The sequence below is a fragment of the Macaca fascicularis genome, chromosome 15, assembly GCF_037993035.2.
Source record: "Macaca fascicularis isolate 582-1 chromosome 15, T2T-MFA8v1.1".
Classification (NCBI taxonomy): Eukaryota; Metazoa; Chordata; class Mammalia; order Primates; family Cercopithecidae; genus Macaca; species Macaca fascicularis.
The window spans coordinates 71,627,681-71,646,227 of NC_088389.1; the positions used below are offsets into that span (position 1 = coordinate 71,627,681).

The 18,547-nt window shown below is 44.4% G+C and overlaps 1 protein-coding gene across 4 annotated transcripts in view; it reads left to right on the plus strand.

The window, feature by feature from the left end:
• MOB3B (MOB kinase activator 3B) overlaps positions 1 to 17,283 on the plus strand; it is a 202,616-nt gene extending 185,333 nt beyond the window's left edge. For all 4 annotated transcript variants that reach the window (XM_074017358.1, XM_074017356.1, XM_065530433.1 and 1 more), the window contains one exon: positions 15,792 to 17,283. In XM_074017358.1, the coding sequence (XP_073873459.1) occupies positions 15,792 to 15,821 (30 nt within the window). In that variant the 3' untranslated portion in view covers positions 15,822 to 17,283. The remainder of the gene's footprint in view (positions 1 to 15,791) is intronic.
• Positions 17,284 to 18,547: the final 1,264 nt, after the last annotated feature.

Genomic DNA, 18,547 nt, shown 5'->3' on the forward strand with positions numbered 1-18,547 from the left:
GTAAAGCTATGAGCCAAGTGCTGTAGGAAATGTGTTTATGTATTACCTCATTCAATCTGCACACGATTCTATGAGATAAATACTGTTTTTATCTTCATTATAAAGAGGAAGAAAATCAGATGTGGAGGTGAAATAACTTGTCCAATGTCACACAGCTCTGTGGAGCCAAGAGTTGAGCACATACAGTTTGATTCCAAAACCCAGATACAGCCTTTCCTAGACCTGCTATAATAAAATGCCTCTGGCTGGGTAATTTATAAACAACAGAAATGTATTGCTGACAGCTCTGGAGGCTGGGAAGTCCAACAACAAGGTGCTAGCAGATTTGGTATCTGATAAGGGTTTGCTCTCTGCCTCAAAGATAGTGCCTTCTCACTGAATTCTCACATGGCAGAAGGGCAAGGAAGCCCCCCTCCTTAGGTCTCTTTTATAAGGACATTAATCCCATTCATGAGGGTGGAATCCTCGTGACTTAATCACTTCCCAAAAGGCCCCACCTCTTAATACTATTACATTAGGTACTAGGTTCCAGCATGAATTTTGGAAGACACCAACATTCAAATTATAGCATGGTATCTGCTGAGGAAACTATTTTGAGGTGGATTTTTCCCCAGAGACATACTTACTCAACTAGATTCTGATGATCTGCAGCAGCTAGATAATTTCCAAGGGCCTCCAGCTCCACGAGCCCAGTTCTCTCCCTCTCTCAGCAGTCAAGTCACTTTAGATACCTGAGCCCATGAAATACACATAGTGCACAGAGTTGAGCGACTCAGGTGAAACAGGAGTAAGGAACCAATCCTAGGTGCTGGTGTAGCTCAAGAGGTATGACCACTGCCCTCAAGGAGTTTAATGACTATGGATCAGAAGAGCCAAACCCAAAGTCAACAGAGCCAGGCAGGTAACAAATATCAGTTAACAGGCGAGTAGCAAGAAATAGGAAGCTGTGGGGGCAACCACTATGCAACTCCAACTAATGGTTTCAGGGCGGGCATAGAGGCCCAGCACTTCCAAATCGAAAGAATTTGGAAATCTAGCATTTTAGATGAATTCTCCAGAGTTTTAAATGGTAGCAACTACTTACAGCAGTTCTTGTATTTTATTTTTAAATCTACAGGCCTGACAAACCCCTTCTCGGAGTCCAGTTTGCTTAGGGATCATCTGTTTGCAGTCACGCTTTATATAGGGCCTGTGGTAGGCAGGAGAGGTTCTGACCCATTACAACCTGGCAACACATCCACAGTGCCCACATTTAGAGAGTAATTTTTAGTTTTCTCTTGTCCTGAAAGCCCACAACTTTCAAGCATATGAAGCAAAGTGTTTGTGTGTGGGCTTGGGGGAGGCATATGCAGGGTTTCAGTGAAGACGACAAGACAGTGGTCATTTATTAGGTTGATGTCAGCTTCACGCCATGCTGCTGCATACTGGATCACTGTTGCTGGCCTACAGTGACTGTATTGCTGTGGGCACCAAGAGACAGAGCATGGCTGTTCCTTTGTCATTGGCTTCACTTGACACGACCAGTGTCATCGCCAGCTGGCATATAGGTTGTTGACCCTGTCGCGGCCAGGCCGAGACTATAAACAGCTTTGTTATTGTATGTGCCTACTCCAAACAGCAGAGCCTTCAGAAACCCCACTGCGCAGCACCTCTGCTCTGGGAAACTGGTGGAAAGGACCAGAGTGCTCACAGCACATCCAGAAGGGATTTCATCTTATTCACCTTTGGAAAACATTGGCAAATACACAAAAGACGTTAGACCACATCCAGCTTTAATTTTACAGCTTAATGATTGAAGAGGAAGACTTTTCATTAAGGTTGGCACTCTTGCCTGTTATCTGAATTCCATTTTTAATTCAAGGTTTCTGTTGTGGTTTCCTCTTTCTTTGGAACTCACTCTTTCCCTGACGGCTATGGCAGCCTTTGTACATATACTGCAGAAGAGTCTTCATAGGTGCTCAGGGGGTATGCTTTTTCCCTTTGGTGTCACTGGTGTAAGATGTTGGACTTATAATAGGTCCTCAGACATAGTTACTCTGTTTTGTTTTTTGTTGCTAGCACAACGGTACCTGGCATTTTGCATTAAAAGAAGGAGATTATTCTAAATGGAAGAATTCTCATTTTTATTTCTAATACTGACAGCAGTAACAGAGAGAACTGAATTAGTTGGGCATGGATGTTTTCTTGAAGACACATGTACATACACAAGCACCCACGTGAACATGCACTAATGTTCATTTGTCCCGATAAAGCCTCAAATCTTTCTTTTTTTTTTTTTTTTTTTTTTTTGAGAAGGAGTCTTGCTCTGTCGCCCAGGCTAAAGTGCAGTGGTGCACTCTCGGCTCACTGCAAGCTCCGCCTCCTGGGTTCAAGCAATTCTTCTGCCTCAGCCTCCTGAGCAGCTGGGATTACAGGCACCCAACACGGTGCTCGCCTAATTTTTTTGTGTGTTTTTAATAGGTACAGGGTTTCACCATCTTAACCAAGCTGATCTCAAACTCCTGACCTCGTGATCCACCTGCCTCAGCCTCCCAAAGTGCTGGGATTACAGGCATGAGCCACCACGCCAGACCTAAAGCCTCAAATTTTTCAAAATTCCTTCTATAAAGATTTTTGTTTCGTTTCACTGATGGAATTATGTGTAAAAATCTTCTTCCTTGAAGCTTTTGAATTTTTTTTCTAAAATGGATAGCTGTGTTTTTTTCTTAAATTTTTTAATTGTGGTAAAATACACATAAGGAAATTTATTATCTTAACTATTTTTAAGTGTACAGTTCAATGGCATTAAAGGCACTCACACTGTTGTGCAACCATTACCATCATCTATCTAGCTTCAAACTCTGTGTCTTGGACCCATGCCCTGAAAGTTCAGAATACCCCCTCCATAGGACTTTTGTTTTTGTTGTTGTTTCTTCACATATGAATTGGGTCTTTCGGATTTGCAAGTGAGGCCAGAATAGGGAACAAAAATTATGTGAAGTGAAAGGATATCTTGCTTTATTTCTCTTGAACTGAACCAGTGCTGCTACCAATTTTCAATGCATTACCCAATTTCCCTTTTATATTGAGAGCAAACCACAGTGTAACAACAGTAGCATATAATGCCCTGTATTGCTAAAAAAAAAAAAAAAAAAAAAACAACTAGGATTCTAGCCTCATAATAAAAGACAAACAGGTGAGGAAGGAGCCCTAACAGTAAAAATGCTTTCGCCTTATTAAGCACATTTCCTATATGTAAAATTCATATTGTTTTCATGGATCATTCACTGGGAGTCTGAGAATAAGGAAAGAAAAGGACTTGTCTCCTCCCATACTCTGAAAGCCAAAGAGGTTTAGTTTTAAGGGACCATAGGCATGTAGAGTTCACTCCACTCTTGTTTTAGAAGTGTTTTCCTACTGAAGTAACATCACTGTTCTCCCAAGACAGAAGACTGGACTATTTATAGATTAAATAAATATTGGACTATTTATTGCCAGGTCCATTTTGGAAAGGCAGCTTGGGGATCCGTTTATAACCACGTGGGTTAAAACTAGAGAGTCTCAGTGGTCATGGCATTGGCATGGTGCAGCGCGAGGTCAGCCAGCTTTTCTGAAAAGGCCTCCATGCTAAATGCCGGGCTCTGTCACAGTCGCTCAGCTCTGCCATGGAAGTGCAGAAACAGCCACAGGCATTCATCCATAAGTGGGTGTGGCTTGTTCCAATAAAACTTGTTTATGGACATGGAAATTTGAATTTCATAAAATAATCATATGTCATAAAATATTCTCTCTTTTTTCAACTATTTAAAAATGTAAAAACCACTTTTAGCTTATGGGCCATACAAAAACAGGTGTGGACTGGATTTGACCCATGAACTGTCATATTCTGCTCCCTGATATAGAAAAAAAATAGGATTCCGAAGCCTGTTGATAAGATCCAAATGATATCCTGGTTTGAATTAGTGCTCTGCTGAGTATCGACTATGTAACCTTGGGCAAGTCACTAACCTCTCCAAGTTTCAGTTCCTCTCTAGGGGAAGCATAATGGCCACCCCATAGACCTGAGAGTCAAGGACAGAGTCGGGCACAAAGTGGTGATCAGCCCCTGAGGCTCTGACGAGACCAAATTTCTTTCTGTGAGAGCTTGAGAACATGTTTCAATAAGTGGTAGTCAAACTTCTAGCAAGAGATCTCATTGTATTAAAAGGAAAATTTTAGTTTTGTTTCATGTCTATTTACTCCATCAAAATAACACTTTGTTCCTACCAAAGGAGTGAGACTGCTTAGAAGCTACAGACTTCCTAAATTACAGGCTCACTGAGGAAGTACATTCCCCATATGTTTTCATCGGACACACAATAGAGATCTTATTAAGCAATGGCAAGCTCTGTCCTGTGGTGAATTCAGCTCGGCTGAACGACTTCTATGGAATCCTTTGTTTTCCCAGGGGAGGTAAATTCTTCCTTTGGGGACCCATGCCCTGAAAGTTCAGAATACCCCCTCTAAAAGGACAAACCGTTTGTTCAGCGTTTCTTGAATGCCATTAAGAGTTGACCCCATTAAACTTCTCTCAGAATAAATAAAACTCTGATGCCTGCAACCTAACCTGGAGTTTCCGGAACTCTCTGCTTCACCGGCCAGTGCCTTCCCTCCCACTCCGATGGAAAGGCTGCATGACAGAAGCAAATGAGAGAATTCCTTCCCCTGCCCTCCCACGTCCAGGCTTTAAGGAGCTGCACAATCCTACGTGGGGCATTGGGCCATGCTGAAATCTGTTTCATTCCTCAAAGCGGGTGGGTGCACTCACTCACCCTTTGCTCATCCCAGAACAAGGGGTAGCAGCAGCATCTGCCAGAAACCAATCCAGCTGTGCTGACCAATGCTGGGTATGAGAAGGAGGGAGCCAGACTCCTGCCAGCTGTGCAGACCTCCATGGGGGCTCTGGAGAAGTTGGGCAATGGAGGAGGAAAGGGGGGGAGCAGCAGCCAAATGTCAGAGATCTCAGTGTCACTCGGAGCAGAAATCACAGGTTCCTTTGATCACAGGTAGCATCACTCTGAGCAGAAATCAGGTTGGATCTGCTGTCCCATCAGTGCACCAGAGAGGTAGATGGGGTGGGAAGGACATGGTAGGTGGATCCACAGAGCAAGGCAGGGCGCTAAAAAAGCACAGAGTTGCAGAATGGCGGGGTGGGCTGTGGGGCTCTGGGGCGGGGATCTGCAGAGATACAGGGACCACAAACAGTTTTGATTAATGCTCTTGCTTTCACGATGCACTGTGAGGCGACCCACCTTGTGTCCGTGACCCATCTCCTGTGGTTAAATGAGAGAACTTCAAAAATGTGCAGCTTTGCCTTTATAAGAAACAATGTAAATCAGGAGGCTGAATATGTTTACATAAAGTGACTTATTTTTAATGTTTGCAGGGTTTGGAAAAAGAGCAATTTGATTCTTGTATAGGTATGAATAAATATTCTCCATGGGTGGCGAGTGTGTGTGTTTATCTAGCCGTACATACGTATATGTGCACTTGGGAGCCTGAACATATGTGCACACATTCACGCACACATACCCCTCCATCGTGGAAACGCCCTCCATGTCAGTAATGTGGGCTGTTGTTTAGGAACAGAATTAATCAAATAAATATTGTTCTGTGTGGTTTAGGGAAGTCTGGCCTGCCTTGTTTCTATTTTTATTTCATTTGGCTTATTTGCCACCCACATTCCTAAAAGAGAGCAGAAAGAACATTTCTAATTCCTGTTTGCTGGTTGGATCCTGTGTATGCTTAGAGTTGGGGAAATTTAAAAAAATATTTTTGTAGACTGGCTGCCCTGCATGCCTTATAAGAATTCAGACTTTGGGATGCTAGCAAAGGAAGACAGCAGCCCTGGCTGTGGGCCTCCTGGGAATGGTCCCGCCAGCCGAGTCCCTGCTCCCGTGACCCATGCTGGTGTAGTACGGCCACTGATTCAGATACTCAACTGAAACAGCACGTGTAGATATGAATGAAGATATATTCAGCACGATGGCTCAGGATATAGTGGACTGGTTAGGAGGATGGATTTTCAAGTTTCAACCTTGGCCAGGGTAATTACTGGTGATGTGACCATGGCCGAGGTACTTAACCCTACTGTAATCTCTCTGTAAAATAAGGATGATACCACTTATCCCATAAGACTGATGTAAGGACTGAATGAATGATGTCCAGCATTGAGCACAGTGCCTGGCACACAGAAAAGGTACAGGAAACGATGGGAACTACTTCATTCGGAACACAAGACACTTTGGTTAATTATGGCTCTCTTATCACTGCCCCATCTTGTTCACTCTGACTCTTGTGACCCGGCACAGCTTCATTCATTCATTCGTTCATTTCTCAAGTTACTTATACCGATAAAGCCTAGTTCCAAAATAAATTTGAAGTGGCTGATGTCAGCCCCTACTGGAATTCTGTCTCCCAAATGCTGTGAAACAGACACGACTACATTACAAAGAAAATAATTTTTAAAAAAATGTTTAGGCCTCATGCCTGAACCTCGCCTAAGGAATCCACCCTTGACTCCTGGTCCCTTTACCCTTCTCTGAAAACAAGCTTCCAGGCAGGAAGCCCCACCAACGTGACCACTGCAGAAAAGGCCTTGAGGGCAAGAATGAAGTGCCCTGAGCCTCGGGGGAGGGCATGGCAGGAAGGTTGTCCCTGAGGGTTCCCAGGGATCCCTGACCTGCAGCAGTCCCTCCGCAGCCTCACAGAAACAGCAGGGAATGGTCTAGGAAAGCAGATTAAGCGGTCCTGGACTCACCCTCACTGTGCACCATGGGTGCAACTGAGGGATCCTTAGAAAGTCATGCCCCAGGAGGCCCCACCTGTGGAGTTACCTGCCTGTCCACCCGAGTCGGGGTGGGAGGGGTCCTTCCCCTGGAGTTGCCGAGGCATTTGGGAAAAGGCCATTGTTTCCTCTGATACATACAGCGATTTAGATTCTAGAAAGCGAAAAGAGAAACACCACAGGAAGTGGGGAGCCAGCCTCGTTTGGACAGCTGTGGTCCCGACAGCGACACACTGGCCTCCCTGTGCCCGAAGCCAGGGAAGAGCTGCCCTGCTGTTGTACCCCCCTTCCACAGTTCCCGCTTTGCACATGGACTTGGCTGGAGAGTTGTTTGGGATGTTTTGTATTTGCTTGTTTGTTTTTCTTTTCGTTTTTTCTCTTCTCTGTTTTTCTGGAGATTGCCCTGCAGCAAGCAGCCTGATGGTTTTCCTGGGTCTTCCTTGAAGCGAGACACTCCCCTTCAAAGTAGAACTGCACACCCGTCTGAAGAAGAGCCGGCTGCCAGGGCACATTCTTAGCAACCAGCTCTGGGGCCCTGCTGGGATCCTCTTTCTCTCTTTCATCACACCCAGAGTTCTGCTCCCTTTCTGGGAATTGCTCTGTTTCCCATCTTGGTGGCTTGTAAGCTTCACTCACACCCAAGCTGGACTGGGAAAGAGGAACTGGAGTGCTCTGGACGAAACAAGGAAATAGGGCTCTCCATGCAGAAGGAACAAGCGTGCAAAGATGCAGGATACACAGAAGCAAGGTGTGTGCAAGGCGGCAGACAGGGGCGGGAAGCAGATCCAGAAATCCTTGCAAGTCATGGGAAGTGGAGGACTTGATCTGGTAGGAAATGGAGATGCAGGAAAACAGTTTTATTCCTCCCTAGACCTTCAGCAGTACCTTTCTAGCCAGTGCTCTTGATGACACCAGCAGGGATTAGAGAGTGGTGCTTCTGGGCCTCGGTGCACACTGGAATCATGTGGCTGTTACCTCTAGGACCACAGGCAGCATGGTGCCATGAGGAATTCTGAGCCCTTCAAACTGGACGATTCAGAGAGAACAGTTGGTTTTGATTTTGATCATCGAATGCCTTACCACAATACCACAGCCCCTGAAAGCACACCTGCCCTTGCCTTGGGATTCTTTTGACAGCAGTATCACCATGCCTCTCATAGTGCCACGACACTAGAAGAAACCTCACTGATTGCTGTCCCTGTCTACAGTCTGAGATGATTTCAAATGGGCCCACGCGGTATAGCTGAGAACCCGAATCCTTTGCTGATGCCAGCTCATTTTCTTTGGTCTCATCCTCATCACTCCCCAGGAAAACTACCCAGTCCAGAGGGACTTGCTTTTGCTATAAGTGGGTTAGATCTTGAGATAAAGAAATAGCAAAATGTTGGTGTAACATTGAGTGTGGAAACGTGGCCTGAGGGAAGTGAGTGCTGGCAGGGGCTGAGGACCCTGTTGGGAGGGGGCCGTGAAACCTTGGCATAGACCTTGCCAGCACAGCTGTTTGGAATGGAGGCGGAAAGGGCAGGGGAAAGCCATGAGAGAGGGAATTTTCAAGATGGGCAATGTTCTCAATCCACACCCATCACAGAAGAAGCAAATGAAATATGGGTACAATCTGGAGATGTTTAAGTCTCTAAGAAGTAAAATTTGTGAGATGAAAGGCATCAAGAAAGTCCTCTCTGACCTGGGCTCACCCCTAGAGGGCCTGAGCCTTGCTGTGGGGAATGAAACTGTTCCCAGTTGTAGGGTTTTGGTGCTGTCCACCCCCAGCCCAGCCAGAAATGTGGCTCCTGTACTTCTGCTGCACTTTTCCAGGTGTGTCCCTATCTGAGCAGAGATGGGGCTGACGACAGGCCACAGGGCCAAGCTCCAGCATGGGGCCGGTAGCTGGGACTGAGGCTGCATTGCTGATTAATGGGCAGGGAGGCACTTTGTGAAATGAGCAACACCCTTTGACGGCGTTTTCCAGGGGACTCGCCGCTTTCCTCATGTCTTTTCAGCAAAATCACATTTGATTTTACTTTTAAAATGTATTGATGACGCTGCATTATTGGAGAAGGTGCTGGGGGAGATGAGTCTCTCCTACTTTCTGTTCTATTTTCATTACTTCAGGGATGTGTGCACATGTGTTATACATGTGTGCAGGCGCGCTGTGTTAGAGGAGAGCCCGATTTCCTTTAAATACATGAACTCCTCCCCCTAGTAGCCAACATTAAACATCCAATGGCTTAAAAATGGGCAGTGAGAAGTACGCAACATAATGTCAGATGTGGCCCTGAGAGAGGTGTACTGCTCACTGCCCTGCTTTAAGCCATTGGCTGTTTAATGATGGTTACTAGGGGCAGGAGTCCATGTATATAAAGGTCATTTTTCCAAAGTTTCCAGCACCAAGAGTTCTGCTCCTTACCACACTGCGGAGCCTTCTACATCTCTTCGTGCTGCTTTTCTTCCTCGATTATTTTTTGTTTCAAGTATTTCTTCCTCCCCCTTTCTCCTGGTGTCTCAGAGTTAGCAGGAAGCTGGTAATTAAAAGAAGACATGGGTTTTGAAATGCCGCTGTGGTAGCTCTTCCCCCACTTATATATTGTACAACAGATACAAAAAGCCTCACTCCTTTTCTTTTACTCCCCCTCCAGCAGGAGAATGGAAGCAGAGTGTTATTTGCTTATTTTTGGTTTTGAGTCCACTAAATTGTTGTTCTTACACTGACTAGCTGGGTGAACTTGCTCAAGTTACTTCAAATCTCTGGGCCTCCTTTTCCTCATCTGTAAATTAGCAAAAGTGATGCCTAGTTCATAAAGTTGTGAGAGAGTGCGCCAAGTAAGCCTAAGTGCCTTCACCATTGTAGGTATGAAATGCGTGTTTCCTTCCACCTCTCATTTTACTAGGGTCTGTAGACCTAGTAAGTGTTCCTCTTCGTTGGATTTCAGTTTAATTAAATATTTTTTAAGCACCTAGTATGTGCCAGGTCTTGAGCACCAGGGTCCACACAAATACAAGATAGGGTTTCTGTCTTCAAGAGCAGCCTGGTGCTGAAACCAGGAATGTGATAAGCGGTCGTAGAACAGTGGGAAAGGTGCCACGGGCACTGAGGGAATCTGGAATAGGAGCACCTAGGATTCCTTGGGGACAGGGTGGGGGGTAGAAGAAGGTGTCCCTAAGGAGATGACAGCTGGTCGAATGTGTTAAAGCGTAGTGGCGATGGGAGAAGGGTCTTCTGGGAAGAGAGGAGCATGTGTATGGAAGCTGTTGTGGGTTCCATGGGCGAGAAGGAGTGTCGGCCACTGATGGGGGATGAGGTTGAGTGCCTGAGAGGAGTCCAGATCAGGAAGAGCATTGTATGTTACGGTGGAGACTTGGTTTGAAAACTATCAAAAGCCATTAACGGAGTTTAGGAGCATTGTAAGATGATAAAGATTTTACCTGCAGCACATCAAGCCAGCTCTAAGAAATCCTTGTTTACACAAATTGCCTCCTTCGAATTGATGTGAAGTCAGAGAGCCCACAGGCCAGCAGTCCTGGTTCTGCCACTAATTAGTTTTGCCACATTAGGGAAGTCGCTTACTTTCTGATGGTCTGAGTTGCCACATCTCTGAAATTAAACTGTTGGATAGGTGGCGCCCATGTTTCCTCCCAGCTCTAACAGCAGCCTATGACTCTGTGATGATGTCATTGCTTTTTGGCGCTTGTTTCATAATACCTAGAGTTAACTTATTAAAATTGCCGTGCAAGCATGATGACTGACCCCTAGTAAACATCAAGTGGTGTTCTTTATATGTTCCACATGAAAATTAGCTTCTTGGGCCAGGCGCGGTGGCTCACGCCTGTAATCCCAGCACTTTGGGAGGCTGAGGCAGGCTCATCATGAGGTCAGGAGATTGAGACCATCCTCGCTAACACAGTGAAATCCCGTCTCTACTAAAAATACAAAAAATTAGACGGGCATAGTGGCAGGCACCTGTAGTCCCTGCTACTTTGGAGGCTGAGGCAGGAGAATTGCTTGAACCCAGGAGGCAGAGCTTGCAGTGAGCTGAGATGGCGCCACTGCACTCCAGCCTGGGCGACAGAGTGAGACTCTGTCTCAACAAAATAAAAGAAAATTAGATTACTAAAATGTGTGATGATGTAGTACAGTAAACTGAGAGCACTGATTTCCTTGTAGTCTTGCCTAAGTCAGAGAGTATTTGTGTGACTTGGAATAAGTCATTTTACTTCTCTGAATCATTATTACCTACCCCTCCACTAACTACCGCTTATAAAAATGGGTACACTGAGATCAGAGTAAGATTTGACTCTCAGAGTTCACGGAAGTTTGTTCAATGGCTATCAAAAACTTCTTCCAATTGCTAACAAGTGCATGAAGAAGATTTAAATTTAAAAAATGTTTAGATCAGAACAGAAAAAATTGAGTACCTTATGTAAAAAACAGGCTGATTTCATCCACCTCCACCATCCCCACAAAAACTAGGCAAATGCCATTTTAACTTCATTTCTAAAGTGAAATATGATTTCAGTTTGGAGTCTCTGTCTACTTTCCTTTTTGTTTTTTAAATAACCGGTCTTGTTTTCTTGGAAAAAAATTCATGCATATCAAAAATATCTAAAAATTCAGACTATGCAAAGGACACAAAAATTAGAAATAGAAAACATACACAATTGTATTCACCCAAAGATAAATTTATCATATTGGACCCATATTTTTGTTTATATTTTTTCTCAAAATAACTGGACCAAACCATACATCCTGTTATGCAATTTAAATAAAATATTCATCATACATTAATATACTCAAAAACTTTATGGTTCTTCTCAGATTCAGGCAAAACTGAAATGACGAATTCCAATGTAATGCATTCCGATGTAATGCAAATGTGTGCAAAGTGATGGAGATACCCAAGAAAGGAGCTGAAAATTGCATCTTAAAGGATGTCAAAATTTGCCAGGGAGAGAAGGGCAGAAAACATTTACCAGATATAAGAAACCACTAGAAACTGGCCAGTTGGAGACCTGGAGAAGTCTACTTTGCCTGGCTGATGCGGTGTGTGGGAGGGAATTCAGCAGGAGGTGAGCAGTGGGTGGTGGGTCCTCTTTCTTTGACAGGCTTCAGAGGATGAAATTTGTTTTGTTGACAGTGGAGAACGAGGGACTTCATAGAATCAATTACTGCTTTATTTTAAAACAAATGAAACTGAGTGACCACAACCGAGATTCTACTTTACTCTTCTGTTAAGAACACATTTTGAAAAATTCAGGTGTTTAAAAAAATCTTCATATACAAGCCAAGCACAGTCTCCAGGAACTTTCTCAGGAGATTCTCATCACCTCTGCGGAAGCCTTTTAATACACGTTTTGGAGTTCTTTAGTGGCCTGCCTTAATACGTAGGGCATTCAGTAACTCCAGCAATGGCAAATTCATTGTAAAGAGCACCCTGGGTAGAGGTTACTTTGGCCACACTCTAGAGAGGAAGAATTCGTTTGTCCCTGCTAGATGCCTGCGGCAGGGCTCCCATGAAGAAAGCGATGGAACCTAGCATTGGCTATTTGTTTATTTAAACGAGTTGGTTTTTTTTTTAAAAAAAACAGCTCATTGGCTCCACCAAGTGGGCAAGTGCTAGAATACAGCTTGCAGAGTCTTGTAGAGCTTTGAAGGATGGATCCAACTCAAATGTCTTTCCTGAAGTTTCTGATCTGCTATTTCAACCATACATTCCCTTTATTAGTTTAAGAGGCATCCCAGGAAACAGTTTTTATCCTGCATCCCAGTGACCTTGAATAAGTCCCCTGTCCTCTCTGAAACTGTTACTCTGCTGCTTAAAAAAAAAAAAAAAAAAAAGACTCTTCCATATTTCTAGTGTCCATAGTCTCTCAGTGGCATAATTGTTCTAGTATTTGCCCATTGTGCCTATAATTCTAACTGGCGTCAGTCTGGATAAAGAAAAAAATCTGTGGCATTTTGAAAATTCATGAACGACTGCAACCACCTATAATTATATATGTCAGTTAATATATGTCAGTATTATCCGATTGCATATTCATAAGAATATCTTAGAGGCTTTTACCTACAATCACATGGTGTAGTAGAAAGAGCCAGCCTTTGCAGTCAGGTAGACCTGAGTTTAAACCCTAGGCCTGCAACTTCCTATGTGACCTGGTAAGGTACCCTCCTTTCCTGAGCGTTTTTCCTCATCAGTACAGTAGAGATGGCAAATCTTACTTCACAAAGTATAATATCTGTAGAGCAGTAGACACTGGAACTGGCAAACAGCAAGCCTCTGTTTAATAAAAGCGGCGGTTACTGCTGAGCATTCTGTACCTTACCCATTTACCTTGAGCAAATAGCTTTGGCTCTGAAACGGATTCTTCCTCTGTCCACTGGAGGTCATAGTTCCCTGTCTTAGAGTTACACAGACACAATGGTATAACCACCCCAAAGGACCTGGCATTTTATAGGTACTTAACATTTGCTAGCTTCTTTCTCTCCAAAAGTACTGACCTATTACAAATAATTTAATAAAGCTAAAATTCTGTTTCTTCCATGAACACACTTTCTCCCTCCTTCTCTTTCTGTCCCTCTCTTATCTCTCTCTCTCAAACATACACACACATGCACTTGTTGCATTTCCGTCTTGTTTTCCTCATCTCTGTCATCAAAATTAAGTCAAAAGCCAGGTGCAGTGGTTCACGCCTGTAATCCCAGCACTTTGGGAGGCCAAGATGGGTGGATGGCTTGAGCTCGGGAGTCTGAGACCAAGCAGGGCAACATGATGAAATCCTGTCTATACAACAAATTTAAAAACTAGCCAGGCGTGGTGGCGTGTGCCTATAGTCCCAGCTACTCAGGAGTCTGAGGTGAGTGTATAGCTTGAGCCCGAGTGGTTGAGGCTGCAGTGAGCTGTTGCCACTGCACTCCAGCCTGGGCAACAGCAAGACCCTATCAAAAAAATAAAAAATTGAAAAAGTTTTTAAAATTATATATACACATATATATATAACTGCCTGTATTTAATAATTACAGAGATGCAAAAGTGCCTAGATTCTACCTTGTCTATTGTTATTTCTTTAACCAGCACATCTGTATGGTTTTCGAATAGGAAGCTTCTCTGAACACCTGGGCACTCCCACGCTCAGGCTCCTTTTTCTCAATGTTTCCTATTATATCAGGTATGGCAGGCCAGGTCAGTATGCAAGAGATGTAGCAGCTGCAGTCAGCTCTGCAGCAGGTGGAACTTGGAAGGAGATCATTCATCTAATTAAAATGACATTAAATTTGTCTTCTCAAGATGCTAAATGGCACAGGGCTCATTACTAGCCGGCTCCTCAGACCATCCTCGGAGATTAAAGAGGAGCCACTACCCTGGCACAGTGCCAGGGGCGTGTGATACAAAGATGAAAGCACATGGGGTGAGTCAATGAGTGCTGCTTTTTCCTGGCACTTAGTAGCTCTCAGTCTAGCAGGGCCAACAGACATGCCCAGAGCCCCAGCACACACACACACACAGATGTACAAATTCATACACTGCATGTAAGAATCAACGTGTGCACGGGAGGAGAGAGTGGCTGCCTCCACAGCGAGTGGGGCAGGAGTGCAAGAAGGACTCCCAGCAGATAGAAGTCACCTTACCTGAGGTGGAAAAATGAATGGCAATTTGACAAATGAAGAGGGGCAGGCGCAGGATGTGGTAGCAGCAGACCATAGGCGTGAGACTCAACCTGTGCAGAGCCCCAGGGGAAGAGAAAGGATGGCTCATTCGGGATCTATAAATACCCACAAGAGCCAGGCAGGTGATGCATGTCAGACACTTTGGTGTATTATTCATTTCTATTTAAAAAAAAAAAAAGTCGGCCGGGCACGGTGTCTCACACCTGTAATCCCAGCACTTTGGGAGGCTGAGACGGGCAGATCACGAGGTCAGGAGATCGAGACCATCCTTGCTAGCATGGTGAAACCCCGTCTCTACTAAAAATACAAAAAATTAGCCGGGCCTGTTGGCGGGCACCTGTAGTCCCAGCTACTCGGGAGGCTGAGGCAGGAGAACCCAGGCTGAGGCGTGAACCCAGGAGGCCGAGCTTGCAGTGAGCCGAGATCGCGCCACTGCACTCCAGCCTGGGCGACAGAGGGAGACTCCGTCTCAAAAAAAAAAAAAAAGTCCTCCTTCCTGCTTTTCTTGACTTATACCCACGTATCCTTTATTTTTCCATCTTTGATTGAAACTTAAAAGAAATCTTTCCCTACTCGAAGAAAACTAGCAGTCCCAATCCAATTACTGTATCAGTTCATAAGTGCTCCATGGCTCCTGTTGGGAAGTCAGGTGGGAGTGGCAGGGACTAGGGCAAACTGGAAAGCAAATTCTCCTGCTGAAGAGGACAACCATTCTTCAACTCCAGTTGTTCAGAAGCTCCAAAATCTTGTTCTCAGAAAAAGCAAGCAACCTGAATTTTGATACAAGAGTCAAATTTTTAAACAGTGCCTTAATGGAAAAAAAAAAAAATTCTTTTTTTTTTTTTTTTTTTTTTTTTTTTGAGACGGAGTCTTGCTCTGTCACCCAGGCTGGAGTGCAGTGGCCGGATCTCAGCTCACTGCAAGCTCCGCCTCCCAGGTTTACGCCATTCTCCTGCCTCAACCTCCCGAGTAGCTGGGACTACAGGCGCCCTCCACCTCGCCCGGCTATTTTTTTGTATTTTTTAGTAGAGACGGGGTTTCACCGTGTTAGCCGGGATCGTCTCTCGATCTCCTGACCTCGTGATCCACCCGTCTCGGCCTCCCAAAGTGCTGGGATTACAGGCTTGAGCCACCGCGCCCGGCCAAAAAAAAAAAATTCTGCAGACCAAACAGAACATATCCTCATGCTAAGCCTTATTCATGGACCGTGCTTGCAACCTTTCATTTACAGGCTCTCGAGGTTCCAAGAGCGTTTTCAGGATCCTTCATCAAATCGTTGCTCTGCTTTTAGTTTCTCCTAACCATCCTTTTCCCCTTGCTTTCCAGAAAGAGATGACGAGCAGGATGTGTCACTAATGCTTCACCTCACCCTTTGGAAGAAAGGAAAGCTGTTTCCTCCTGGAGCCCTGAGCGGGCAGGAGGTGGACCACCCTGGCTTAAATGACACACCTATTCCCAGGAGCAGCAGAGGTGGAGGCAAGCAGTGACTCCTGAGAGACAGTCCCCACTCACTTTGTGTGCTCTTAACCTTCTGAGTGCCGCTAGCCCAGACCTGTGGACCAAGCAGACCGCAACGTGAAAGAAGCACCAGCCCCTTGATTGTTCTGGCTGGGGAATTGTCCACGAGGAAGCCTCTGCACTTCCACACATGGCACAGTTCTGCCTGTGACCTGCCGCCTAAGCTTTACTGGAATTCAGGTTTTGAGACTGAGATGCTTGTTTGTATTTTTCCACTTATCTGTCTTGTCAGCTGGCCGACTTCTCTGTGATTGGTTTTCTAAGTGCCGGGTGAATTTTGGACCTCTGGATATGCAGCAAGTTTTTATGCAATAAACCTTCCTTTCAGGCCTCTAAAAGCTCCTGCTCTGGTCTGTGGTTTAACACTGTGCAGGGCTGTGGAGCTCTGAGAGACCTGAACCCCCCATCCCCCGCACCCCCCTACTGTCCCTGCCGAGGCATCCATAGTATTTCCCTAATAAGTAGTTTTATCAGGGACACTCCATGGGGTGGCTTGTCTCTGCCCCAAAACAGGGTCTTCACATTCTAACTGCAGGGAAGAGACTGGTTACTAGCGTCAAGCTGACAAGTTACCAGTTCACCTGATCAGAATGTATTTTTTCTAACCACCGTCATTCTTTGTCTCTTCAGTTGAAGATATTCTTTCCTGTTTCCCAGAAGAGAGAAATAATAAAAGTCCTAAATGACGAAGAATGATCAGCGGGAGCCTTGGGCATGATTACTGCAGTGTTTGTTCTTTATTAAAGAGCAGGGAGTCGTGGCTGTCTCTACATAATACTAACATTTCAGTGAAAAAATAAAAGTAAAATTGGTTATTTGGTACGTGTAGATTTAACACCCAGACGACTGACTTGTAACCCTCCCCACTGGCCTTCTGAGCATTTAAACCCAGCCGTCATTCTCTCCCCACTCCACAATCCCCGTTCCTCTGCCATGTTATGTTACAGCACAAAATTAATGTCTGCCCCTGTGATTGTGCCATGGTTGCCAAGGTAACGGTGGAGCTGGAGCTAACTTCCTTCTTTCATCCTTTCCAATTTTTCTATTCCAGAAGACAGTCAGAATAATGCATTCTCTACTACATCCTGCCTTTTGAAACTTAAATGAGTTTTCGTTGATGAAATGTTGCCTTCTCTGATTCATTCACAAAACCGTGGTGGTTCTGACTGCCTGTGACGAGGGGGTCATAATACTTCCAGTGATCCTTTTAATTTAGCAAAATATTTGTTGGTGGAGGGAAGTAGATAAGAATGTATTAGTGTATTTTAATGTAATAATGATTAAAGAATAACTAAATGACTCTGATTTTGTTTCATTATACATAATGTGTTAAAGCCATCTGTGGCTGCCACAAAAGCCTAGAATCATGAAATCGTTGTCCAAGCTAAGAAAGGGCTGTCTCTGTGGGTACCACAGGGATTCTCTGTTGACCTAACCAAGCAGCCTGAACCTTGCTTTGTGTCTCATAAAGGTCATCTCATGGAATCCAACTGCTGCTACCTCACCATGTTGCTGTGCGCTGGTCAACAATTAACATACTTTTTTCCTCCTTTCAGAGTAACTTTGAGAGTACAAGATAGGCAAAGTTTTTTCCTTACATCAGTTTTGGCCCAAAGAATATCTGACCATCATAGAGATCCAGAGAACAGAAATAAGAGCCCCCAAGTCCCAGCGTCTGCAATACGCAGTTACCAGATGGGAACGGAGCACAATGGGACAGAGAGGTGACTACGAAACCCATGCCCCGGAGGAACTCTGTAGCTGTGCACCATGGAACACCACAGGATTTTTGCATTAAAAAGTTGAATATGTTCCTGCATTTCAGCAATGCATAATCAAGCAGGAGGCTGGAATCTGGAGACTTTTGTTATTCATTCTTTTTAAGGTTATTTTTTATTAACTGTGCATATGAAATTTCCACTCAATTTAAAAATCCAAGTGTTTTTAAGCTTCTTGGAACAATTTCCTCCTGCTTATATTGTTAATTGCACTAATGAACTCTTCTAGGGTAAATTCTGGCAAACTACTCTTTTTTTTTTTTTTTTTTTTTTTAATTACAGAATGTTCCTGTTCCCACAGAACTTTGGCACATTCTGAAGAAAACCTCTGCAGTCAATTTTTATCTCCTTGGCTTGACTGCATCTAACTGTTCATCTCTGTTATAAAAATGGAGCTTCAGCCCTCTGGGTCAGCCCTCCTTCGTCTTCCTAACCTGTCCTACTCTCCTTCTTTTTCTACTTTCATTTTAGTTTTGGGAAATTTTTAAGTGAAAGTTTCAAAGTTGAAACATAATAGTGAGTACCCTTACATCCTTTAGTGTATTAGTTGTTAACATTTTGCCTTGTTTTCTTTTCTTCCTTTTTTTTTTTAAGAGAAGGGGTCTCTCCCTATTTTACCCAAGCCGGCCTTGAACCCCTTGCCTCAAGTGATCTTCCACCTTAGCCTCCTGAGTAGTCAGGATTATGGCATGTACCACCGCACCTGCCTCACATTTTCTTTCTCACTGTAAATACACATTCTTATTCTTGAACCTTCTGAAAATAAGTTGCAGACATCATGAAAAT